This window comes from Takifugu flavidus, chromosome 2, assembly GCF_003711565.1.
Source record: "Takifugu flavidus isolate HTHZ2018 chromosome 2, ASM371156v2, whole genome shotgun sequence".
NCBI lineage: Eukaryota > Metazoa > Chordata > Actinopteri > Tetraodontiformes > Tetraodontidae > Takifugu > Takifugu flavidus.
In genome coordinates, this window is record NC_079521.1 from 5,219,303 (window position 1) to 5,246,024 (window position 26,722).

General features: G+C 44.3%; 1 protein-coding gene and 3 long non-coding RNA genes across 5 annotated transcripts in view; 2 read left to right on the top strand and 2 right to left on the bottom strand.

The window, feature by feature from the left end:
- Nucleotides 1-3,811: 3,811 nt before the first annotated feature.
- On the bottom strand, nt 3,812-5,280 carry tmed3 (transmembrane p24 trafficking protein 3). Of its 2 annotated transcripts, none has more exons than XM_057025433.1 (3): nt 5,026-5,280; nt 4,465-4,710; nt 3,812-4,186 (listed from the first exon to the last, which is right to left on the bottom strand). In XM_057025433.1, the coding sequence occupies exons 1-3, from the start codon at nt 5,167-5,169 to the stop codon at nt 3,953-3,955; spliced, it is 624 nt and encodes a 207-aa protein (XP_056881413.1). In that variant the 5' UTR covers nt 5,170-5,280; the 3' UTR covers nt 3,812-3,952. The 2 variants fall into 2 exon arrangements, with proteins under 2 accessions (XP_056881413.1, XP_056881412.1); XM_057025432.1 differs by having other exon boundaries at nt 4,465-4,737; nt 5,026-5,263.
- Nucleotides 5,281-5,427: 147 nt separating this feature from the next.
- Nucleotides 5,428-7,009, top strand: LOC130521693 (uncharacterized). Its single transcript, XR_008949413.1, has 2 exons — nt 5,428-5,724; nt 6,166-7,009. It is a non-coding gene; the product is annotated as an uncharacterized LOC130521693 (long non-coding RNA).
- Nucleotides 7,010-9,774: 2,765 nt separating this feature from the next.
- On the top strand, nt 9,775-11,914 carry LOC130521699 (uncharacterized). The gene is made up of 2 exons (XR_008949419.1): nt 9,775-10,050; nt 10,347-11,914. It is a non-coding gene; the product is annotated as an uncharacterized LOC130521699 (long non-coding RNA).
- Nucleotides 11,754-26,722, bottom strand: part of LOC130521696 (uncharacterized) — a 28,674-nt gene continuing 13,705 nt past the window's right edge. The window contains exon 3 of the long non-coding RNA XR_008949416.1: nt 11,754-12,171. This is a non-coding gene — a long non-coding RNA (uncharacterized LOC130521696). The remainder of the gene's footprint in view (nt 12,172-26,722) is intronic.

Below are 26,722 nucleotides of genomic sequence, written 5' to 3' on the forward strand. Positions count from 1 at the left end.
TCATTGTTATGCTGATGACACTCAGCTTTATTTATCCATGAAACCAGAGGAGACAGAGAAGTTAGTGAAGCTCCAGACCTGTCTTAAAGACATAAAGTCGTGGATGTCTTCAAATTTCCTCCTCCTTAACCCAGGAAAAACTGAGGTCATGGTGTTTGGTCCTGAACCTCTCAGGGATAGATTAGATCACATGATCACTCTAGATGGTATCTCATTAACATCTAGTCTCTCTGTGAGGAATCTAGGAGTAACTTTTGATCAAAATCTCTCCTTCAACTCACACATTAAATTAGTCTCTAGAAGTGCCTTTTTTCACCTGAGGAACATCTCAAAGATCAGGAAGCTACTGACGCGGCATGATGCTGAAAAGTTAATTCATGCTTTTGTTACTTCCAGGCTGGACTATTGTAATTCTTTATTATCAGGATGTCCAAACAACTCTTTAAGAGGCCTCCAGTTGATCCAGAATGCTGCAGCCAGAGTTCTGACAGGTATTGACAAAAGAGATCACATAACTCCTGTACTGGCGTCACTTCATTGGCTGCCCGTTAAATTTAGAATAATTTTTAAAACCCTTCTTCTGACCTACAAGGTCCTCAGAGGCCTAGCTCCATCCTACCTGGAGGAGCTAGTGATACCTTACCAGCCCAATAGACCGCTCCGCTCTCAGAATGCTGGTCTACTTGTGGTTCCCAGAGTTTCTAGGAGTAGAATGGGGGGCCGAGCATTTAGCTACCAGGCCCCCCTGCTATGGAACCAGCTCCCTGTCCAGGTACGGGAGGCTGACTCCATTGCTACTTTTAAGATCAGACTTAAAACCTACCTCTTTGAAAAAGCTTATTGTTGTTAATTTTGTAGTTCCAGTTACTATCATAGATAGAAAAATTATCATACTTAGGGGGTCGTCTAATCATTAGGTCACATTCTAGCTATGCCGTTATAGGCCAAGGCTGCCGGGGTCCGGAAACATGATCACCTGACAGGCCTCTGTCACCCCACTGGGTCATGGTTTCCTCTCCTCTCCTTTCCTCTCCTTTCCTCCTCCTCCTCATCAAGCAGACTAGTTATGATGATTCCTGTGTAGTTTTTCTGCTTCTCCCCCCCCCTCCCCTCTCTGTTTATTTACAGGTATCGCCGCCTTTCGGAGCTGCATGATGACCTCCGGCCCCGCTGACCCATTGTATAGAGTATTTTTGTGTGTGTTTCTGTGCTCTGTGCTCTGTGCCTCTCCTCTCCTCTCCTCTCCTCTCCTCTCCTCTCTCTCCTCTCCTCTCCTCTCCTCTCCTCTCCTCTCCTCTCCTTCTCTTCTCCTCTTCCCCCTCCTTCTCCTTCTCCTCTCCTCTCCTCTCTCTTTACCCAGCCGGCCATCAGCAGGAAGGTCCCCCTACATGAGCCTGGTCCTGCTCAAGGTTTCTTCCTGTTAAAGGGGAGTTTTTCCTTGCCACTGTTGCTTGTCTGGGGTTAGGCCCTGGGATTCTGGAAAGCGCCTTGAAACAATTTTGATTGTACAAGACGCTATATAAATAAAGGTTGATTTGATTTGCAACCACACACAGTAAATGGGCTTCTGACGGTGTAGCTGTGCCTCACATGCTCAGTGTGAAAAGAGCTTTACAGTTGAGCTACTGAGGTAAAGTTCAAATCATGACTTAAATGGTTGGCAGGCATGTTTAGTTTGAATGACATTGGCTAAAAGTAAAAAGTAAAAACAAACTTAATGCACACTTTCAAGGATTGTGAGGTTTGTTTATCTGAGTTTTTGACTCCGTTTGAATTCCACTGATCTCCCTGGTTGATCCTTCTGTAGGTGAGCGAGAAGACTTTAAACTTACAACCACGTGGGTTTGGTTATCATTAAACCAAGAGCAAGTGACTGCAAAAAAAAAAAAAAATCCTCTAATGATCAACTGATCTGATCTCATCAAGCACTTCAGAACGGTAAACAGTAAATTCAAGTGAATACATTTATTTTGTTTTAATTTCCCTTTTAAAGCAAAATTCAATAGAATGGCCTGAGCCCACAGCTGGCTTTGTGGTGGAAAATACAAGTGAAATATAAATGAAATTAGATTATATGATGGTTACAAGATGCAGGTAGTAAGCGTCACATATCAAGCACTTGCTGTAGCCAGTGGTTTATAAGCTAGTAGTTATTTACTACTATTATCAAACTACTGTAGCCAATAATAACTACTACTAATGGTAAACAAACTCCTATTACTATTAAACTACTACTAATAAACTAACTACTATTAAACTACCCTAGTAGTTAATAACAACTACTAATAAACCAATTGAATTGAATCAGATTTATTGCCATTGTTCATGTAATACAGTATTACACAAGCTAGGAATTTGTCTTGGTGTGACGCTGCGACATTCAACATAAAGAAGACAACACTAGAATAAGATAAATAAAATAAAATAAGACATACAGTATATACAGTATATACATAAATAGTAAGAAACAACAGGTTAACAGTTAACAACAGTTAACAACAGGTTAAAAGTACTAGAGTACTTACAGTAGTTTTTGTAAATATATATAAGTGAAAAAGCATGTTATGTACAATTACTACACGGCTGAATTTTAAGCGAAATTGTTTTTTGTTGGCGGGTGGCTAAACAGTGACCTTGGGATTTTATGGCCTCTGTCAAACTCATACCCGTCAACTTTATATACTCCTAATGGAGAGCAGACTAAATTCTTTTCTTTTAAAGAAAAGGTTTCCGAACTAAGGGATCGTTAACAAATTTCCAAAATATGGATGTTTGAAGATGAATTGATGTGTCCCCTGAGCCACGCCGTCTTCCTGCCGCCTCCAAACTCCGGCGCAGGCGCCCTCTCCAGCGTGCTCAGCAGAATGAAAACATTCAGAAAACTGCGTTTTTCAACTTACATTTCCTCTGTTGGGTTCCGTGGAGGCGTAGGGCGACGGACGAGATCAATTTAGGCGTATGGGCCAGTGCCGCCGAATTCTGTGACACGGCCGTCAGAACTTTGAGCAAGGCAGCCATGTTTATCCGGACGGAGTAGAGGTGAGCACCTGCGGACCGGTGACAGGTTGGCTTATGGGTGAAATACTCCTGCTGTTCAACGTGTCTTCATCCGTGGGAGCTGCCAGCAGAGTCTCTTTCATGAGCTTTAATATATTTAGGACCTGAGTTGTAGATCAGGATAATTGTTAATGAGACTGATTGGTCTCGCCGCTGCAGCGCGAGGAAGGATGGCGCCTCCAGTTTCTTTCTTATCTGCATTAATGCTCTAAGTCAACTTTTTGGATTAAACAAATCAAATCTGCCTGAGCCAACCCTGAAGGAGCCTTGGTTCTTCTTCTTTGACTCAAATGCTGAAGCATATCTGTGACTCTATCTGTCTTGCTCTGATATTTGGTTTCACAATGTTTCAATTTGGAATCCAAAAGCAAAAAAAAAAAAACAATATTTGTTTAGGTCAGAATCTGTTTTGACATGACATCACTGGCATGGGAAAGGAAATCTTCACCCTGATACCAAAAACATTCACAAATGAAGAAGGCAGTGAGTTTTACTAAAATCTGCAGATTAATGGGACAGAATTTGTGGCTTTGTTATGAAAAAAAAGATTTGGCCACTTTATACCCATTAAGCATATATCTTACTCTGAAATATCAAGGTAAAAGTAAGGATCATCCAGAAAGGGAATGAAAGTTACTTTACCCAAGGAGAAACATCTGCTACAGGCATATAAATACCTAAAAACTTTTTTTTTTTTTAACAACAATAATGTAGCTGTTGGTGTAACAGTGTTGAAGTGAAACAGATCTTGAACTATAATAAATAATACATTTATTCAAGGCTGAAAGGCATTGAGCTCAATTTTAAGACATTTTTGGAGTCAGACATAAAGAAATATTCCTGTGTGACGATGTAACAATTTCATCTGTCTGGAGGAGCATCATGCCTCTGAGTTCTAAGTGGTGGCTGCAACAGAACTTTTCCTCTCTGTGAAGAAGCTTCTGAGCATCATGACCTGTCCGATGCCAATAACAAACAGCAGAAGGGTCTCTCCGATGGACCAGAAGGTCACACGTTTGAGGAGGTCCTCTGCTTTGGTGTGGTCCAGGGCGTCCCTAAGCCTGGACCGTGTCTGCGATTCAGTCACGGTCTTCATCAGCTCGTGAATGGTGACGCAAGATGACTCCAACTGAAAATAGAAAGCAGTTTAACTGAGAAGACGGCGAGAGCCCAGGGCCAAACTGTGGAAGGTGGGGCATCTGCATGAACAAACACTAAATTGCAACTTCCAAACATTGATTTGAAACAGTAATATTTGACACAATGGCTGATGTTGAGCATAGACAGTAAATTAAACTAGATTGGCTGCTGAACTATACCATCGAAAAAAATCTACAGGAATGAATGGAGAATGTTTCTGAAATGAACACTGAGGTTTAATTTACCGGTAGACATTCTCTCACATACCTGCGTCAGTGCCGTAACACTGGACATGCTCTCCAGGAGGGGCTGCTCTTCTCCATGTCGGAAGTGCAGGTACACCGTTTTGTGTGTGTAGGTGGAGAACTCGTTGCTGAAGCAGACCTTGTAAATGCCCTTCATAGTCGTTGTGTGGGAGAAGTTGTCATACTGTTTCTTCTTCTCATTATACAAGACGTTGTCTTGAGGATCAGTGACAAAGCAGTCCACATCATAGTTGCCCCCTGAAATGACCTGCAAGAAAAGATAACACACACCCCACTTTTGGGTAACAGGATATGTGCAACATTGGTGGTTTAGTTGCAACATCAACATTTGTGGAAGAAATCAAGTGCCCTCTAACAGCAGTGCGGTTTAAGATAGTTGGGAAACGTGAGAGGCTTGACAAAATTACTGACTTTAAACTAAAGGTAAAATAATCTATGGAGTTCTTCCATTCGATTAAGCAAAATACATCTCACACTATTCTCCAAAAAAATAGCCCGCTGACATGGCCAAGAGTTACTTTTATAATGAAGCCAAGGTGCCAAAGCCCTTGCAGGAACTAACCTGGTAACCTATTTCAAACCTGATTCCTTGCTCCAATTCCTCGTGAAAACACTGTTTGTCGTTATCGGGGAGCTCAAATGTGAATTCACTCCCAGACACCACAAAGACCTGCAGTAGCAAACAGCTCAGTCCCAGGCGCAGCATGATGGTGGAAGCTGCTGGAAGAGCAACTGAGGCACATTAGCGTTTTGCGTTAGCATAACAACACAGCTGCTGTCACTCACCACAGCCTGACGTGGCACGAGCCCCAAACACTTCCGGGTTAGGGTTGTTTACTTTTATTTATTTATTTATTTGAATAAAACCACACTTTTAAAAAGTAACACGTATTTTTGCTGTTAACCCGCTATTTTGAAAATTTAGATAACGCAAATATTTTTCATTCGCTATAATAAAAATGTTAATGTTGCAAATGCTTTGTTGTAGCTACAAACCATTGTCACTTTAAACAAATGTAAATTTGATTTTCCATTACATTCCATTACAGCGAATTTCAGTGCTCTCTGTGTGGAATGCGGTCAGAGACGTAATGTCCGTAACATTTGAACGTAGAGCGTGTGTAAACTAGCGGAAGGGAGGCCGCCGCGGGCTTGAGCTCCACGCAGCGACCCCGTATTATGCAGATATTAACCTTCGCCTCTACCACCCGCGAGCTCGTGGGAACTAACGCAACTGCAATCATATTTGTTTTTGTAGCAGGTAAATCCCTTTTTTGTCCTTAGCCATCGGAGTTTAGAGGGGAATGTTCAAATGACAGTCTGCAGATTAAGATCAGCGCCTAAGATTGGTGCCTGTATCTTTGTCGTTCAGGACAAACTGCAATTGTCAGTAAAATGTCCGGTTTAATAACTACACTGTCCTTATGTTAAAAGCATGACAACAGCTTTATTTCACCATATATCCTTTTCACTCTCACAAGTGGGTAATAAAAAAAAGTGTTAAGGAGTGTTTCAGAGTATGGTCAGACTGGATGGGAAAACAGTCCTCCTCACTGGGGCTGGCACTGGCATTGGGACAGAGACAGCTCTGGATATTGCCTAGAGAAGTCAAAACCAAGGCTCCATTGTTGTCGTTGTTGTTGTTCTTAATAGTGTTATTGAGTTTACCTCTTTTGAGTCAGATTCTCAACTTCTCTTCCAGGGGCCACAGTGATTCTCACCTGTCAAGATCTGAGGTCGTCTTGCCATTTCCGCTGTCATTTCCAATTGCCATTTCCGCTGACATCCAGCAGCGGAAACAGCAATGTAGTGGTGGGAAAACTGGACGTTGCCTATCTGTAGTCTGTCAGAGATCTTAACAAAGATGTTGAGGAGAACAAGGAGCCTTTGGATTTCTTCATTAACAACGTAGGTAATCTGCAGTTATTCCCTCTCATTCAATTGGCTGGAGGCAAGGTTACATTTTTCTCTGGATTTTACTCGTGATCAGTGGGTGTCATTCATGAAACGTTGGAATATTTGCTAACAAATTTACACATAAAAGCCTACTCCACTAAAAAACTACTCTGGATTCAGGAACACGTGAAACTGTGTTCAGAAAACTCAGATCTGACAGTAAACACGTGGGTCGATCATGAATGCCAAATGATCGTAAATTGACAGCGCGCTCCCGGTAATCAGCTATTTGTATAAATGAATTGCCAATTCATTTATAGAAATGAATTGCCAATTCATAACCATAACCTTTTATGGTGGTCATGGCCAATTCATGGGCCAATTCATGTGCAGGTGTACGGTGATGCATCCGTTCACCTGTCAGTCATGACGCAAACAAAACGAGAGAGAGAGAACGAAAGTTTTCAAACTTTCTGTAGCAGAAAATGGTTTGTTAAACACATTTTATTGTCATCAATTAACAGAAGATGGATTTGAAATGCAGTTTGGTGTGAACCTTCTAGGACATTTTCTTCTGACACACACCTGACATTTTATGCAATTCAATTTCCCTAAGGGGATGAATAAAGTAAATCCTGAATCTTCTTGAATCTTGAATTTAATTTCTTAGTGTCATTTTTATTCACGATATCTAACAACAGTCTGAAATAAACAGTAGAATAATCCAGAATTTTCTGAAAGCCTTTAAAAAATGTAATATATCTGCAAGTCGAGGCCTGTATGTAAGGATGAAATAAAGAAGGGACGCTGCAGTGTTTTATAGGTATAGGCACACCTGATCTACCTGGTTGCTTCCTTTTCATGAATAAGAATCAGAAGGTACCTGACACAATTGATCAGTAGAGACACAACAAATCAAAGGACATAAACATGCAGAAGGCAGATTAGAGGATGATCTGAGGGCTGGATATGTGGGATTATATCAAACAGAATACCAACATAAAGTCAACAGTAATTGTTTTTTTTTCTTTTTAGATGTTTGCTTTATTTTTGACAATTTCTCTAGCTTTGTCAATATTTTTTCAGCAATTACTCTGAAATTTCAAACTTCAGGCTTTCATGATGAAACCACCAGTATTGTTGTTTTGCAGTACATTAACTGATTTATGCAGTCCCAGATCTATAGTTGAAATGTGCAAATATATATCTGGATGTGACAATTAAATTGTGCATTGAACACTATCACAATTATTAAAATTAGTCACCAATATTTTCCAATCCAGGCTGCCTGTTATGTGTGGCACAATGATGGGCTGTCACTTTTTACCACAATAGTTTGTAAAGCAGCCTTTGTAAAGGTCAAAAGCAGCCCTAATAATATTTGACCATACAGAAAACTGGATTTCTCTTTCCTGTGAGAAACATCACAAGAAGCTGCATAGTTGCATTCTGTCCTATTTTTTTTACGGGAAATTGGACATAAAACCAGGTGCGCTCAGACTGCCTGAAGCAATTCTGAGGACATAAATGTGAAAACAACCCTTTGCATTTTTTAGTCATTGGACATAAAGAATAATTCAGCATCAGCCATCAAAGTTCTACAAAAGATTTTAATTAAGGATGGAATAAATACCTATATAAAAACCATATCTGATGTTTATCAAGCAGCTTTAAAGCCAAATACGAACCCAAACACGTCCTTCAGTACTATCAGCCTCTGTGTTAACTTCAAATTACACCACAGCACGAGTATCTAAGGAATGCCATGTCCATCAAGTGCAGGTAATGTCATGCACATGCCCTTATCAGTTCTCCGTCCAACGGATTCAAAACCTATAGCTGGGCTGGAAAAGTGATAAGGAGATGTGAGCGACCACAGAAGCACAACAGCCCTTAAATCTTACAAGAGTTGAAGACGCTGATGCTGAGAATCTCATGAAGCATTGATGGTCCACTGAAACTGGGGTACCACATCCCCACACTAACAGATGAGTCCTTAAGGTCACTGTGGAGAAGATCTGCAGGTTCTTTCCCATTGTTCAGCATCAGCAGAGCTGAGAGTCGCCTTGGACATGCCATCACCTGCCGCTGAGAAGCGTCTGCAGCTGCCCCACGCTGGGTACGCTGTAACTGGTTAAGTGCTCCTCCAGCGGCCTCCCTTCTCTGTTGCAATGTTAAAAACTTTTGAGACACACCCCATTGATGAGTTTTATTTGACTGCAGCCCCGCCTGGCTTGGAGGTATTTCTCCGCCTGCCATTGGTTCGTGTGCAGAGCTCGTCATACTTGCCTCCTGGCTCTTGTGGACTCGAGCCAAATACTTCTTCCAGTTGTCAATCAGAGGGATATCAGCCAGTGGGAGGAGAGAGGCCAGGCTTGGCGAATGTGTTCCCTACAGGTGTGGCTTAGGAGTACATTCCAAAATGTACATACCTGTTAGCTGTTCTGATGTTCACTTGCTCTTAGAAGGATCTCTCTTGACCACTGGCTCTCTGCTCTGATTGTTTCATACTTGAAAGTTCTCCAGCATCCACAGATGATTGGATGTCATTATTTACAGGTATACAGGTGCAGGTTGTGGCATGTGCATTCCAACCCCCCAGCAAAGAATCTCAGATCATCTGTTTTCTCCCTCTGGAGATCATAAATGCTTAACGAGGATTTATGTGACGCGCAGCATTGTGCCGCGTTACTCGCTGGTAGGCAGGCTTTTCTTTTGTCCTCCCTCTCTTCTCATCTCTTCCTCTCACTGTACTCTACTTAGTTTCTCTGAGCACATCAGCGGACAGTTATGGTGTGGGAATAGAATTTACAGGCCTGAAGAGCAGAGTAGCATGATTACCCTCAGACATGTCGGCGCGTGTTGAGTTGAACCAGAGATGCTGCTCTGACGAAGCTGCTCCATGTCACCAGTCGCTGTTTGGCCTGAACTTCTCATCAGAGCAGTTATAGAATGAGTCAGCAGAGTACTGTATACATCCATGAGAGCAACTTTTCACACTGAAATATCCCTTTTTTCCTGTGTTCTACATGTTTGTTGTTGTTGTTGTTGTTGTTGTGCAGTGGTGGGAACAGAGGACAGAATCAGAATGACTCGAACTTGTATTTCTACACTTTCATTCCTGTAGTTAAAACAGTTTAGCAAAGAAACAAGATGTGACTATAAGATCCACAAAACTCAGTTTATTAGTCTATGTTGCATTTTAATAGATTATTGTATTGAATACATCTGATACTATAAGTTATAAGTGTGTGTGTTTGCAGCATCACACTGCTACGCTCCTGTTATGATGTGAGCAGCACTGTGGATCTGTAACATGAAATCTGAACACCCACGATGACAGTCACAGGCTGGGTGCTGTTGGGGGTCCATCATAGGGCAGGATGACCCTCCTGGACATTTGTCACCTTTGTCATCGTGGTAAGTGAATATAAAGTTAATTTACATTTTTGGATTTCCATGTAACTTTATCTTCAACCCATCACCCGTGACAAACCTGTTGGGAAATCCCGAAAGAATCCAGGGATAAAGGCACTCGATATTCTGAACTTCTTCGTCATGTCTCATGTTTTTGGAAAGACCAAGATTGGGATCAGTAAGAATTCCAGGGCCTGGCTTCTGGTGTTCGGCCCCGGGGCTGCATTGTGTCATCTGGAATAAAGACATTGTTGAGCGAGCACACAGACAACAGGTGAGGCGCTGAGTCAGCTGTCCATCCCATTTAACATGCTGTGCTGCTCTGGATGTTCCCATCAGAATCTCCAGTCAGTAGTTGGACTAAAAACAGGTTTGATTTTTTTTATTATAAATGCTGAATTCCAAAAATGAGGGATTGGCTGTTTTCTTTATCCTCCATAGATCTTAAAAGTTGTCAGAGACAATAAAATTCTGACTTGCAGCTTTGAAAGACACCTTTCTAGGTTTACGTTTGCATTGGAATTTTTGTCTGCTTGGTTGAAGAATAATTGATAATTTGTGATGTCTCAGCATTTCAGTGCCAGAGGAGCCGCTTCCACTGTGTGTTCAGCATTGATGTTGGATTATTTAGTCCAGTTCCTCTGGTGAGTGTGAAGGTCTGGTGCAAACCAAACACACATCTGCTTCCCTTTATCCAGTTCCGGAGGTTGGACGGACACCAATGGCAGGGGCCACTCATGTGGAGCAGAGGAGATCTACTAAAACACCTCCTGTCCCTCACTGGGATTAGAGCAGGCACATTCCTGGCCACTGTACTCCACTAGATCTAAAACAAACCATTGCAACACCACAAGCCGCACTCAGACCATTGTTAGTATCCAGACACACCAGCGCCTACATTTAAAAATTAGAATGTTTTCAATTAAGTACATTCAAATCACAATTAACAAATGTCCTATTTTATGGCCACCAAAGAGCTGCCGTGCAACGTGCAAATATTTATTCACATTAGATTTGCATGATGGAATCAGAACTGCAGCACAATAAGAGCACAGGTGTAAATGGCAAAACTTTCACCAACAAAACATACAATATAGTTTGATAGTGGATCTGTAATCCATTCTTGGAAAACCCCACAGGGAAAATAGGAACCCGGCAGAGCAGGGAGCAGACAGAGACAAGGTGGGACAGGAAACTGGTGCTGAAAACAAGGAATCAGGCCAACGAACGGCACCAGAAACTCAGGCATGCACTTCAGACAGTCTGGCTGAAATTGCATGTTGCTGGGGCTTAAGTACTGGGAGAATGACTGATGATTGGGGACAGAGTGACAGGTTGACTAATTTGCCTTGATTGTGGTGAAGAGTTGCAAAGAGTAGCACCTCCTGAAGCCAAAATAGTCAAGAGTTCATCTAGCTGCGACAAATGAACAGAAAATATTTATTACATGCACAAAATGTGAAATAAACTACACTCCTTTAAAACCATAGATCCTCAACATTATAAATTATCATCTTTATTCCAAGTAGAAATCTAGCATAATCTCAAAAAGAAACCTAAAATTTAAATTTGCCTATAAGATTTATCCAGAGATATTTCTCAGGTAGATAGGGATAAAATGTATAATGTTTGAAGTTTCATCACGTTATCATACCTTACATTTTTCCACTTTTCTCATGCAGCATTTTTAATGAGATCTGTGTAAATATTTCATGATTTAAAGATTTAAACTGTTGTCATTTACTTCCAGTGGTGTGGCGCCTTCTTTTGGGCAAAGTGTGAAAATGCTCAGTGATGAAGTCTGCGGGATGTTCTGAGAAACAGCTGCCTTTTTTTGAGTTATTTAAATCCAGAAGTTTGCTCTTCACCTGCTTCATGTACCCAAGGATAAATATCTGCTATCAACTTGGCTCATAATTCAGTTTTCTATTAAAAAGAGATTTTTGAAAACATTTATTCTCAAAAAAATATTGCAGCCAAGGTTTTCTAAATCATTTATTAGTACAATGTCTAAATTCTAGCTGCACCAGATTCATGAAAACACCTTCACTTGTAGTAAAAATTCAGCTGAGCACATCAACAGGGTGTCATATGTTCACCCATGTATGAATAATAAACACGTCATAAGTTTTTACCTACCTTTGAATTTCTAAGCATTTCCTGACCATACTCAGAAATTAAGGTAAATTAAGGCTGACACACACCGTTTCTACTGTGTCGCCGAGTGGGGGAAAACGGTTAGCCACAGGAAGCGGTTGGTGGTGCACCGTGGGCCTTTGTTTTGGGCTACGCTTCCTACGAACCGTCACCCAGCCGCCCTGGCTAGCCGGCTGCTGCCGGGGGACCGCTAGCTGAAGCTACGCTAGGCGGCTCCGAAGCAGCTAGCTTCTCCCGGCTACCTGACACAACTCCAGCTAACTCCAAGCTGCGGAACCGCGTCTCGAGCTCGCTAAGTCTCGCCTCCATAGCCGTAAATAAACTACACTTTCTGCACCTATTCCCTTCACTAAGGGAGGCAGAGGAGTAACTAAACATTTCACACACTGAACAAAGACACCGGGTGAAACAGACGGTGAGGCCATGCTAGCGCTAATAATCGGCGAAGCCCTGTATTTGTTTAATATGGGTTGTTTCTCACTGTTGTTACCAGGTGACTAGAATGTCCCAAGTGTTCAAATTTTAATTAAAGTGAATACAACACACAAAGTGTTAAATATTAAGTGAATGCAACACCCCGTGCACAATGCCACCAACAAACGATTGAGAAGACAGGAAGTGACGCAATACGTTACCAGCTGACGAATCACACACGTCGTCACTGGTACTGGTAGTGTCTAATTCAGGGGTGGGGAACCTCCGGCCTCCGGGCCGTATACGGCCTACGAGACCATTTCTACCGGCCCGCAACGCAATAAGATTTTTATATTTTATATGTGCACTTATACAGTGGGACCGTTCGCTAAACTCCGCGAGCTGCGAGTAGCAGCGGTAGCGTATTTTTGCCTTTCGTATCCTGAAATTTCTTTCGTAACAAGAGGAAATATTTTCCCGTTTTCTGAGATAAAACAGACGGTTATGTTATGTCCGAGTCAAGGTCAGGGTCAGTGAACACAGCATGTGATGTACGTAGTGGGCTGGACTGATTGACACGGACGAAAAATGCTTAGCGAAACACGCTAAACTCTATGAGTTGAAAGGACAGATGAGTTTGGATAAAATTAACGCTCTTCGCCGGAGTTTGGAGGCTCAACAAGCAGCTTTCACACGACCATGTACCGACAGAGAGAATATTACGCGTGCAAGTTTTGTGGTGAGTGAATTAATAGCCACGAAGCTGAAACCTCACGCCGAAGGAGAGTTCGTGAACGCGCCTCGTAGCCGCCGCTGAGGCGCTCGCGCCGTACAAAGTAAAATTGTTTCAAAGCGTGATTTTTTTTTCGTGAATAACTCTTGAACTAAGACATATATTGTTATGATTCCAGTGGCTAACGGTATGTTTTTATGGTCAAGGAATCTAAATATGTAGTCAAAGTATATGTGGGACTAATATTTATGGTGGAAATCACAATATGCCAGGAATTGTTGCGCTTGGCGGAGGTCTGCGCTCTCCGAGTGCTTTCTAGTTGTTGTTATTATTGTCTTTATCTTTCTTTCTTTTTCATTTATTTTCTTGATTATCTTGTTGTATTGCAGTTTTTGTGAGTAGAGGCCTCGAACAGGCCCTTACGGGTCTCTTGCCTCAACTCTGCACCTCTTTTTATTGTTTTGTATGATCATGAAAACATATTTTACTTGTTTGTCATTTTATTCTATTTTTTTTTGTGATTTTATATGCATGTGTGCTAAATAAATAATTCAAACTCAAATGCAGCAATCATGAGACTTAGTAACACAGTGGTTATAGACTTTTTTTTGTCTTTTTTTGCATCCCTAGGTATGTGTTCATAATAGTATGGCCCTCGGAGGACTTTATAAAAATTGAAATGGCCCTCGATATGAAAAGGGTTCCCCACCCCTGGTCTAATTAATAAAGAAATGTCCAATTAAGAAACAGAAAACCAACATCTACCAAGAGCCCTCTGCTCACAAACCACAAATAAATGCCTGTAAAAAGAAAAATACTGTATACAGAGATTTCACAAGACTGAGAAATGGCAGAATCGTCCAAACAAAATGAAGTGAACTGATATAAGGGCTTTAAGAAATTCTTTGTAAGTTTAGGACCTATATTTGCAAAAAAACATCTCTGATTCAGGAACATGAAGAAGATTTAACAGACGGATATTTTGCTCATTTAAGCCGCTGATGAAAAGGAAATTCTGTATATTTTTTAAAAATGTAAGAACAACAGGTCCATTGACTGATGACATGGATGAGTCATTGGTAAAATTGAAAAGGTTATGTCTAAATCATTAATATAAATCTGTAATTTATCATTTCAAACACACGCATACACGCACGCATGAACGCACGCGCGCGCGCGTGCACACACACATACACACACAGTAATTCCAGCCATCAAGCTTCAGTGTTTGGACAGGTTTTGACCAGGTATCTTATTACTATTATTTGATATTATTTATTAATATTCATGAAGAAAGAGTGGGCGCTTAGAAATTACAATTCTTCTTGCTCCTTTTTGAATATGTATTTGTGTTTCCTAAATTAAAGGTATTCTCTTTTATTTTTGTTCTTAATTGTGTTCAAAATTAGGATGGTGGCAGCTCTGTAGTCTGGCGGTCTCAACCAAGTACGGTATTTGAGTCCCATAGATGTTCATTCTTTTCATGATTCAAGTTTATGGTTTTCGTTTGCTTCAAGCCATAATAGTCAAAATTTAAAGATGCTTGTCTGTGTGTAAAGAATTTCTATAATATATGCTTAATTTGGTAAACTGAAGGCAGCTTCACCCCTGAATGAGTTGCCAGCTCATCACAGAGTCCGCGGGGTACCCAGCTCAAGGGTACTAAGGCAGTGAGGATGCCCTTTTACCTCCCCATGCTACCAGAACCTCTCCACCTCCACTTTTGACTTGCTTGAACCGAAAACCCTCCCCTTCTTACTGGAGAGTTCTTAGAGCTACCACGGTCGCCCCAGATATAGCGGTTAAGAAAAAGAATAAATAATAAAATAACAAAAAAATAACATACCAAAAGTAAAACTTTTAAAGCAGAATATTAATACTACAACTGAAACAATCGTAAAGAACACGTGTTCACAAATAGCGCCCTCTAGCGGCCATAATAAAAAAGACTACCTGCACAGTGACAAGTTCAGTTCTGAACTGAAGAAGCCTTCTAGATAGAAGGCAAAACGTCTTCAAGAGAAGAAACCCAGTCCAGTTGACAGAGAAAACTACCTTGGAAAACACTGTGATGCAACAACTGATCCCCTGTGGCGGACACTGGGTATCTCACACCCAGGTGATGCATGGGGTAATGGGGGTGGTTTGCCCTGGTTAGTTAATGCACTATTCGAGGTGCCAGCTTTAGTAGCTGGTGGTTGCTGAATAAAGACGTCCAAACCATCTGCTCTGTCCGAGTCGTTACTCGTCCTGCCACATTGGTGACCCCGTTTGAACATGTTCGAGGCAGCAGACGAAGGTATCTCCTCTTCGCCACGTCGCCCCGACTCACGCAGCCAGCTAGCTTCACCGCGTCCGTGAAGCAGCCCCGCTTCTGGCAGAGTGACCCGGCTCCGTGGTTCCAGCATGTCAAAACGCTGTTCCACCTGCGAGGAATCACCGAGGACCACTACAGGTATTATGGTGGTCGCGGCTCTGGACCAGCAGTCCACATGCCGCGTCATGCAGCTGCATGGCAAGTAAACAGCGCTCAAGGAACTCCTGCTCTGGAGGTACAGCCAGTGCGCCGCGGAAAGGTCGAATAAACTGCTTTCCCTGCCGGGTTTGGGCAATGGTTCTGTGGTGGACCTGATGGACAGCATGCTGTCGTTGCTGGGCTCAGACGAGGACAGGTTCCTTTTCCTGCACATTTTCCTGTGCCAGCTTCCACATCCGGTCCGGGCGGCCTTGGCAAACTTCCCAAGTTTGGCTGCAGGTAATTTTCAGGATTTGGCTGAGGAGGTGGATCGTGTGCTGCTGACTGCTAGGAGGACCTCAGAGCATGTTGGTGGATTCCCAGCGGCTGGTACCAGAAGACACAGACCAGGCGATGGTGGCTGGAGTTTCCTCCCGGAGGAGGAAGAGTGACCTGTGTTTTTTCCACCAGCGTTTTGGCCACAAGGCCCGGTGCTGCATTCCTCCATGCACAGAAGAGCCTCCTCCCTCCAGGCAGTGCAAACTTGTCATTCTTGGGCACAGGCCCCCAGCTGACTGCCGCTAATGGTTCCTCCATTGAGACATTTGGTAGCAGGTCAGTGACTGTTTTTCTGGGCGCAGTTTCACATGGGACTTTGTGTTAGCCTCCATTACTGTTTCCATTATCGGTACAGATTTTCTGTGTTCACATGGTCTGCTGGTGGATGTTGCTAACCGATGTTTAATCGATGCTATTTCCTTTGCCACCTTTCCATGTCTGACGGGGGGACCTGTGGCGCTGGCACATGCCAGTTTTGCTGCGGCGGGTAATGTTTTTCAGCGATTGCTGGGTGATTTTCCGTTGCTTACTACGCCCGCGTTTTCCATGGTCGCCATGAAGCACGGGGTGGAGCACTTCATACCCACCGCGGGTCTGCGGGTCTGCACGCGCACGGCGGCTCGATGCTGTGAAGTTGGCGACGGCTAAGGAGGAATTCGCCACAATGGAGCGTTTGGGAATTGTGCTGTGCTCTAACAGCCCATGGGCCTCTCCGCTCCACATGGTGCCCAAGGCGGATGGCACTTGATGGCTGTGTGGCAATTTTCATCATCTTAACAACATCACAGCCGAGGTGATTACCCCCGTTTGGGCTGTTTGAGTTCCTGCGCATGCCTTTCGGCCTGAAGGGGGCAGCGCAGACATTTCAGCGATTGATGGACTCGGTATTGTGTGACCTCACCTTTGTGTTAGTCTATTTGGACGACATTTTGGTAGCAAGTCCATCGGCAGATGAGCATCTGACACACCTTGGGCAGGTTTTTCAGCGGCTGGCAGATCATGGCCTGATCATATACCCAGTGAGATGCCAGTTTGGTCTGCTGGTGATTGATTTCTTGGGCCACCTCATTTCTTCCAAGGGTGCAGTTCCGTTGCCATCTACGGTGCAGGCGGTGGCAGAATTTCCGGTCTTTGTTAAGGCCCTGCAGGAGTTCTTGGGGATGGTGAATTTTTAGAACCGTTTTCTCCCCAGGGCAGCCCATCTCCTGCAGCCACTGTATGAGGCCCTACGGATGAAGAGAGCTACTGATCAGGACAACTGGACTACCGAGCAGGTCCAGGCTTTTGAGGGGGCCAAGGCTGCCTTAGCCAACGCCACACTGTTGGTGCATCAGGCACCTAGGGCAGCCATCACTTTGACGACTGACGCGTCAGATGTGGCCGTCGGGGCGGTGGTTGAACAGAGCGTGGGTGGTGCATGGCAGCCCCTCACATTTTTCAGCCGCGGGACAATGAGCGAAAGTACAGCATTTTTGACTCACATTGTACCTGACTACACGTTATTTTCATTTTCTGCTCGAGGGCCGATCTTTCACGGCTTATGTCGACCACAAACCTCTGACATTCGCTATGTCAGTGGTCTCTGAGCCTTGGTCTGTGCATCAGCAGCGTCACCTGGCGGCAGTCTCAAAGTTCACGACTGACATTCGGCACCTAGCTGGAAAAGCTAACCCAGTGGCCGATTGTCTGTCGCAGGTGCTGATTTATCCTGTGCACCTAGGGCTGGATTTCTCTGCCATTGTGGCCAACCAGTCTGGGGACCCGGAAATACGGGCTCTAGAGTCCACCGGTACAGGCCTGAAGTTTGAGGAGGCAGTAGTACAGGATGGTGGTCCTGCCCTCCTTTGTGACGTCTCCACCGGTCGTCCCCGACCTGTGTTCCCGGTGGCCTGGCACCGCAGGGTCTTTGATATGGTCCACTCCCTCTCACACCCGGGGGTTCGCGCATCGGTGAAACTGGTGAGTGCCAAGTTTGTCTGGCCTGGCCTTCACAAAGAGGTCAGGGAATGGACAGCTGCTTGTGTAGCATATCAGCGTGCTAAGGTTCACCAGCACACCAAGGCACCCCTTGAACCAGGTACGGGAGGCTGACTCCATCGCTACTTTTAAGATCAGACTTAAAACCTCTTTGAAAAAGCTTATTGTTACTAATTCTGTAGTTCCAGTTACTATCATAGATAGACAAATTACCATACTTAGGGGGTCGTCTAATTGTTAGGTCACATCTTAGCTGTGCTGTTATAGGCCAAGGCTGTCCGGAAACATGATCACCTGACAGGCCTCTGTCACCCCACTGGGTCATGGTTTCCTCTCCTCTCCTCTTCTTTCCTCCTCCTCATCAAGCAGACTAGTTATGCTGATTCCTGCGTAGTTTTTCTGCTCCCCCCCCCCTCTATTCATTTACAGGTATCGCCGCCTTCGGAGCTGCATGATGACCTCTGGCCCCGCTGACCCGCTGTATAGTGTATTTTTGTGTGTGTTTCTGTGCTCTGTGCCTCTCCTCTCCTCTCCTCTCCTCTCCTCTCCTCTCCTCTCCTCTCCTCTCGCTCTCTCTACCCAGCCGGCCATCAGCAGGCCCTGGGATTCTGGAAAGCGCCTTGAAACAATTTTGATTGTATAAGACGCTATATAAAGATTGATTTGATTTGATTTGATTTGATTTGAACTGTTCACAATTCCAGCCAGACAGTTTGACCACGTGCATGTGGACCTGGTGGGACCCTTACCTCCCTCTCAAGGGTACACTCATCTGCTCACTATGGTGGATCGGACCACCAAGTGGCCGGAGGTGGTCCCTCTTTCCTCCACGACATCGGCAGACGTCGCTTGAACATTTCCTTCTGCATGGGTCGCACGTTTTGGCTCCCCTTCTGACATTACTATTGGCAGGGGACCTCAGTTTGTTTCGGAACTCTGGTCATCAATGGCTAGATCATTGGGCACTCAAGTTCACTGTACTACCGCATACCATCCTCAGGTTAATGGGCTATGTGAACGCTTCCACCGTTCACTCAAGGCTGCATTGTGTGCCGCGCTCTGAGATGACAGGTGGGTAGATCGTTTACCTTGGATGATGCTTGATTTGCGTTCAGCTCCTAAGTAGGATTTGGATGCTTTTCCTGTGGAATTGGTTTTGGGGCAACCACTTCATGTTCCAGGGAAATTTTGGCAGAAAGTGCTCTCCCTTGTAACTTTCCTGCCAGAAGTTCCTTTTCAGCCGGGCCCACTCTGGCTCCAGCCCCCGTGCTCCACTGTTTTCCATTGTTTGTACCGACGGAATTGACAACGGCCCGTTTTGTTTTCATACACCCACTGGTCACCCCTTCGCCCTCCGTATGATGGCCCATTCCGGGTGCTCGAGGCGGGAGCGAAGAGTTTCGTGCTCGATATAGGTGGTCGGTCAGAGAGGGTCACATTAGATCAGAGGTCGGCAACTCAAAATGTTGAAAGAGCCGTATTGGACCAAAAAAAACAAAAAACAAATCTGTCTGGAGCCGCAAAAAATTAAAAGCCTTATATATGGCTTATAATAAAGGCAACACATGCTGTAAGTGTCTATATTAGCTGTATTAATCTACTTTCCAAATGATAAGTAGGCTACAAATACATAAAGAGCATTCATGATTAAATGTTTATGTTCCCTGCAATGCATCCTGGAGAGAATGACGCACCACGTGACTAGTCTGCTGTACGATGGTGCTTTAAGTTTAACTTCCATTATAATGAGATGTTGAAATTAAATATTTATTATACATATTTTTACAGCATTGTAAATCTTTAAGAATGTTTGTCATGTTTTTCCTCCTACAGAAATTTTATTAAAACAAAAAATATATTCACACCATGTTTTTCCATTTTCACATTTTTGAAAAAGCTCCAGGGAGCCACTAGGGCGGCACTAAAGAGCCGCATGCAGCTCTAGAGCCATGGGTTGCCGACCCCTGCATTAGATAGACTGAAGCCTACGCATTTGCTGGTTGGGCAGGATGTGTTGCCGGCTCAGGCCCCCGTCGGGGCTGTCCTCCTTCTAAGGTCCAGAATGTCCTGTCTGATGATTTTTGTTCTAATTTACAGCCTGCTGTGGACTTTTTTACTCCTGCCTGCGACTCATCTGTGTTCCCTGAAGAGGGAAGCCCCACAAGAGCTGTTACGGCAGGTTGATTAAACCCCCTGTCAGCGACTGATATATACAGTATATATATATATATATATATATATATATGTGTGTGTGTGTGTGTGTGTGTATATATGGATTTATTGTCTAGATTTAGTGAAATTGTGGATGCATATCATGCCACATGCAACCACAGGACTGTCACCATTTGAAATGATGTACGGTAGACCTTACGTCTTACCTCCATTCCAACAAAAGACAGGAGATGATGAAGTAGAAATGAGAGTTGCAGATTACATGAGAAAAATACTGCAAGCAAAAGATGTTCAAAGAATGAATAATCTGCCAGATATGCCTTTGTCTCCCCAGGAAGAAGATAACAGCGTTGACGTGGGAGACTATGTGTGGGTGAAGCGCATTCGAAGAGCCAAGTGGAGTGACCCATGCTGGGAAGGCCCGTTCCAGATCCTGTTGAAGACACCTACAGCAGTGCGGATAGCGGAACGACCCACGTGGGTACATCTTTCCCACTATAAGAAACAAGGGACACTTCCAGGTGAAAACAAGGGAGCAGTGACGGTTTGTCCGTAAACAGCTGACGGCCTGTATAGGTCCAGCAACGGCTGAACCTCGTCAGAACCTGAGAAGAGGAGAAAAAGAAATAAAGTTGTTCTTCCTGGTTGTGGCAAGTGCTGTGGTGGGGGAACTTGTGAGTTTCGGCCATTGGAATTTCCATCAGGTGGGATGTAATCAGGGACAGAATATTACTTTAGAGCGAAACAGCCAACATGTACGTACAAAACGTACTGTAGTCAATCACTTAGATCATTCATGGTTACATCCTAGTAGAGAATTGTCACATACTTACAGCTTAAACACATGGTGGCGCTATGCTAACTTTACAGCGCACACCCAATAACCATTTAAATTGCTATGTATGCTCAATGCTACCGATCTCCACACACACCCCACGGGTAACCCCCAAGCCAATGAAGGACCCGGAAGGGCATTGTTTTGTTCACGTACGTGTGGGCAAAACGGGAGTGTATAAGATTTGATTAAACAATGTAACACAGTACATGCGTAAAAATTGTTCTCAAGAACCCCTGAGAGAAATGGCGGGAAAGATTGAGCAATACAAAATCCCCGTGCAGATTATGGGTAATCACACATACTGTTATGCGCAAGAAGGTCAGACACAACTAGGATCGCTACATGCTGACACTTGCAGGATCATCTATACACCCTGCAAGGTAACAAAAGATTGGGAACGAAGTGCGACGCTGATTTACCAACCGTCCTGTCTAAGGCGAACCAACTACAATTATACAGCCTGTAATGAAGAATGTGCCCAAGATCGTCATTGTGGTTCCTATATGTTTAACAAGACTACACAATCGTGCACTTATTCACAAGGTGCACCAGGACAGAATGGCACATATTTGATCAACAACGGTTGGTGGCTTTGTGGACACAACACGTATGCTCACCTACCAGCAAACTGGTCGGGAGTGTGCGCTCCGGTCCACCTCAATGATCATACAGTCATAAATTATGCTGCTAATGCTAGAACCGTTCCACAGTCACGTCGCAGGAGAGACTTAAATATAGATTTGAAACCACATGACTCAGTGTACTGCAAGAGTTTAAACACTGGACAGAGGGAGAAAAGGTTGTTATCAGTCCCTTGGGTAGGTGTGGCAAAGAACATAGAGATTAGAAATGGTTGATTACAGACTGTAAGTGTTTACTAATTTGACAAAGGTTGCTCTTAAAGGAGTTAAAGAAGAACTGACTACGCTGAGATTAATGACTATGCAGAATAGGATGGCCTTGGATCTATTGACAGCATCTAGAGGAGGAGTTTTGCGCGATGATTACTGTTACATATTTTTCCCAGAAAATGATGCAGATGACCACTTATAGTGCACTGAAGAATTTGACCAAATTACAGAAGGCAATGATTGACAATGGCAGTCCCCCATTAGACTGGTTTACTAGTATAATTTTAAGATGGAGGGAATTGTTGTTCAAGATAGAGGCAGTAATAGGGATAGTACTGATAGTATTAGCCATATTAGCTTGTTGTGTAGTACCTCGTGTTCCGGGTTGCATTGATTGGCTTGTGGGTTTGGCTGTTACTAGTGCTTTGCGGCAGATGGAAGAACGACCTCTAGTGGATGAAGGAAAAGAAGTAGGTTCATAAGAAAATTGGACTAATGCACTACTTAATGTCAAAGAACTGTTTGAAATGTCTTAAGTTGCACCCACATTGAACTCTGAGTGTAAGAAATGTGTTGTCTAGGAAAATACATAAGTAACACATTTAAAGTTCATAAAAGTGAAAAGATGTATTATGGATAATGAGAATCTAGATGCATTTAATCATAAACAGGAGGTAGATTGTTGTTGATTGTTTATTTGATTCACGCAGGGTTTTGCCAGGTTGCTCTGTTTCAACTCTAACAGGGGCCATAGAGTTAAGGCATCCGTCCCAAGGGGTGCGCTGCAGTCTGTCATGGAAAAGAACAGGGGGCAGTGGGTGTTTGTCCTGGAGGCAAACAGATCCACCTCTGCCCCGCCAAAATGGCTCCAAATCTGTGCCACCACAGATGGATGGAGCCTCCATTCTCTCACTAGAGGACTGCCTCTAGAGATTCAAGTGACCTGCAGAGTGAGATAGGTTCAAGAGGGGAAGAGGACAAGTCCCTCCCTGTCTGTTTATATAAGAAACCACCATGCGTCCCAACTGAAACTGAGAGAGACAGCGGTGAAACACCGCCACCCTGTGCTCCGACAGATGTGCCCGACCTAAGAGGGAACATCTTTCCAACCCGAGGAAGGAAACCTGTTTACTGGGGATCATTGAACTTTTCAGAAGATTTAGTGGAAACCCAAGTGCTCGGATGTGCGTCAGTGTTTGTGACAGCTGCGTAACTGCCCGCTCCTCGGAGCTTGCAACTAAAGCCCAATCATCCAGATAGGCTAATATGCGAACACCCGTTTTTCGAAGCGGAGCCAACGCTGCCTCGACACATTTAGTGAAGGTGCCAGGAGCAAGCGACAGACCGAAAGGCAAATGTCACATTCACATTTACCCAGTGAACAATAGGCAGCTTTATTGGGGCATTTGTATGATCTGAAACATTGTGCTTGGGAGACTGTATGGGGAAAACGGAGCGCCTCTCGGGGCTCGTTGTCCGAACAAAATGAAAGTATGGCCTTTTCGGCGGCAACAGACGAGGGGCAGCGGTGTCTCTGCTGCTGCATAAACCCCTCCTGAGTCAACCCTAAGTGAGGAAGACTGAGGCTTTTTCCATCCGGGTGCTGAGCCTTTATGGAGGCTATGTGGCGGGCCCTTGTTCCAAGCCGAGTGGCGTGGGTTTCCACCAGACAAACTCTTTGTTGGCTGAGGCTCCAACCCTGCAGCTGGTGCCAATCTTTGAGGAGGATGCGGTATCGCAGATCTGCGGAGGTTAGCAGGCTGTTTAGGTTTGGTGTTGCGCCTGGAAATTATGCTGCTGAGAGCTTCAGCGTGCTTCTTCCTCAGCTTGAACATCGTCTGGATGGCGTCGAGTGACTGACCAAACAAGCCACCAGCTGATAGAGGTTCGTCCAGATAGATTGCCCGGTCCTTCTCTGGGATGTGAGACAGAGTTAACCACAGGTGCCTCTGTGCCACGACTGCAGAAGCCATCCCTCTCCCCAGGAAGATTTTGGCACAGCAGGACACACGAAGGATGTGATCCGTAGCGATCCTAACTTCCTAAAGCAGAGGGACCAGTGGACTATCCGGAGGCATATTCTCCCCGAGTTCTGCCAGAGACATAGCTTGGTATGTCTGGAGCATAGTGACAGAGCTCAAAGCATGAGCTGTGCTTGCCTGCGACCGGTAAATTTTCTCCAGCTGTGAAGCAGAGAACCTGCAGTGCTTCGAAGGGAGTGAGGCAGAGCCATCGACACCATGATTATGGGACGTTGCCAGGTACGAGGCCAGGGGCGCTTCCGTGAGAGGAATGTTGATCAGACCGGTCTCCTCCACTCCGTCAAAATTATCCCCCTTGGTCATGGTGGATGCGAGGGAAACCGAACTTGAGGGCAAAGTCATTGAAGATGAGATTTGCAGCAGTTTTTCCTGATTTTGATGTGATGGCATATGCCTGAGCAAAGCGCGTGAAATGGTCAACAATGACGAAGATGTACTCATATCCTCCTTTGCACCGGTCAAGATGAAGGAAATCAATGCACACCAGTTCAAAGGGTTGTGTTTCTTAACACATGGCCTTTTCTGCTTCAGGGAACTACAGGCTTTAGTCACATAGTGCTCAATATCAGACTGTATATAAGGACAGATGAAGTGGTCGCAGACTAGTGATACTGTGCGGTCAACACCTTGATGTCCCATATTGTTGTGCATTTCTTCCAGCGCTTTTCCTTTGTAGGAAAAGTCTGGTAGGACTAACTGTCTACGGGTTTTTGTACTTCTGTACAGAAGACCATCAGTGTCCATTGTCAATTTATCCCATTCTCTAAACAGGCATTTTGTATTCGGTCCAAGTTTCTTTTGCTCCCTAAGTGGTAGTTTAAAACCAAACTGTCACACTCTGCTCCAGCCCATGGACTCAGTACTTTTCCACTGCCCTGCTCACACCACACCCTCTGATCACCACACCCACTCTCAGTCACTGATGACACACCTGCTCTCACTCATCAATCAGCTCACCTACCAGTATATATTCTCCAGCCTCACACTCACTCGGTGCCAGATTGTTCTCTGCAATGCAAGACTTTCCAGCGTTTACCTGCCTCTCTTCCCAGTATCGAGCCTGCCTGTGTACGAACTGCCTGTTCTGCCTGACCCCCGGTAAATTACCTCTGTCTTCTGTTTTGACCACGAGCTCAGCCAGTCTCCCTCTGGACTGTTTGCCTGATTCTGCCTGCCTCCCGGTTACTGAACTTTTGCCTGCCTCGACCAAGTCCACTGCCCCGCCCTCGAACTGTTTTTGTGTGCCAGATTGCAGTTAATAAACCTATTAACTGATCATCAGTTCATTAGCTGTTTTGTACTGCACTTGGGTCCATACTATACCCGTCACACAAACAGTTTGCAATCAAGTACTGGGAGGATAGCTGGATCAGAATTTTGCACCCTCTGTAACTGACCTTTTGGGATGGCGCTGATTGGTGCAGTCACGTTCTCGCCTTCAGCTGAGATTGACATAGATGCAGATGAAAGTGGCCAAGTTGCACATGACGCTTCCTGTACCTCAACTGACTGGATTGTGGTAGCAATGGTGTCAGGTGACAGCTCAGCAGAACATTCCTTCATTTGTTTATCCAATGGCATTCTTGACAAAGCATCAGCATCACTGTTCTCTTTACCTGGCCTGTATCTTATTGTAAAGTGGAAATCAGCAAACTCGGCAACCCACCTTGAAGTGGTAGCATTCAGTTTTGCAGTGGACAGGATATAAGTGACTGGGTTATTATCTATACACAGTGAAAGTTGGAGCATAATATAGATAATCAAAACTTTTTCAGTGATTGCCCACTTCAGAGCTAAAATCTCTAGTTTGCCTGCATGATAGTGATAGTTCTTTTCAGCTTCTGTTAATGTGCGAGAGCCTTAGGCAATAACTCTAAGTTTTCCATTTTGCTGTTGATACAGTACTGCTCCCAAGCCTTGGTGTGATGCATCAGTATGCACTACAAATTGCTGAGTAAAATCAGGGAAACTTAACACCGATGTTAAGTCAATAAGCTGTTCAAGTGTCTGTTTTTGCTGGTCAGTCCAAACGATCAGCTTATTAGAAGGTACAACGTGGCTCACCTTTGGTGCTTTTGTTTTTTTTCCGGGGTGGGTCAATCATGTCAATTGAATCAGCTTTCAGAAGATCATAGAGACAACTAGCTTTCTTTGAAAAGTCTTTGATGTACTGTCTGTAATAGGTAAGGGGACCAAGTATCTTTCTGAGTTGACCTACATTCTGTGGCCTGATGTCTTTCAACGCTCTGACTGCTTCAAAATCAGCTGGATCAACCCTGTTACCCTCTGCGGAGTCTATTCTGCCCAAATAACGGACCTCAGGTTTGAAGAGGTCACATTTACCTGGCTTGAGCTTCATACTGTACTCTCTGAGGTGCTGCAACACTCTCCGTACATCGTTCAGATGACTGTCAAAGTTTTTACTGAAAACTAGTGTGTCATCCAGATAAGGGATGCAGATTTTATCGCGTAGCCCTTCCAAGCATTCCTCCATACAACCCTGAAAGGCTGCAGGTGCGTTCATGAGGCCGAATGGCATGTATATCCACTCATAAAGTCCCCACAGGGTCACAAAAACTGTCAGTGGTCTGCTTTTTTCAGAGATGAACCCCTGGTGGGAAGCTTTTCCCTGGTCCAAGAGGGAGAACCAGGAATTGCCCTTGGGTCCAAGATGTCTTGGCTCACCTTTGGTGCTTTTGTTTTTTTTCCGGGGTGGGTCAATCATGTCAATTTAATCAGGATGTCTTGGATCCAAGGGATAGGCTGTTGGTCGGAATGGGTCTTCCTGTTCAAGTCTCTGTAATCGATACACAAACGGAGGGTGCCATCTTTCTTCCTAACAAACACGACATGTGAAGACCACCACGTGTCTTTTAGATCCCATCCCAACACACCTGTTGAAGGATGTTTTACCATTGATAGGCAGTTCTGTCCTGGACCAGATCAATTGTTCTTTAGTGACAGGTTA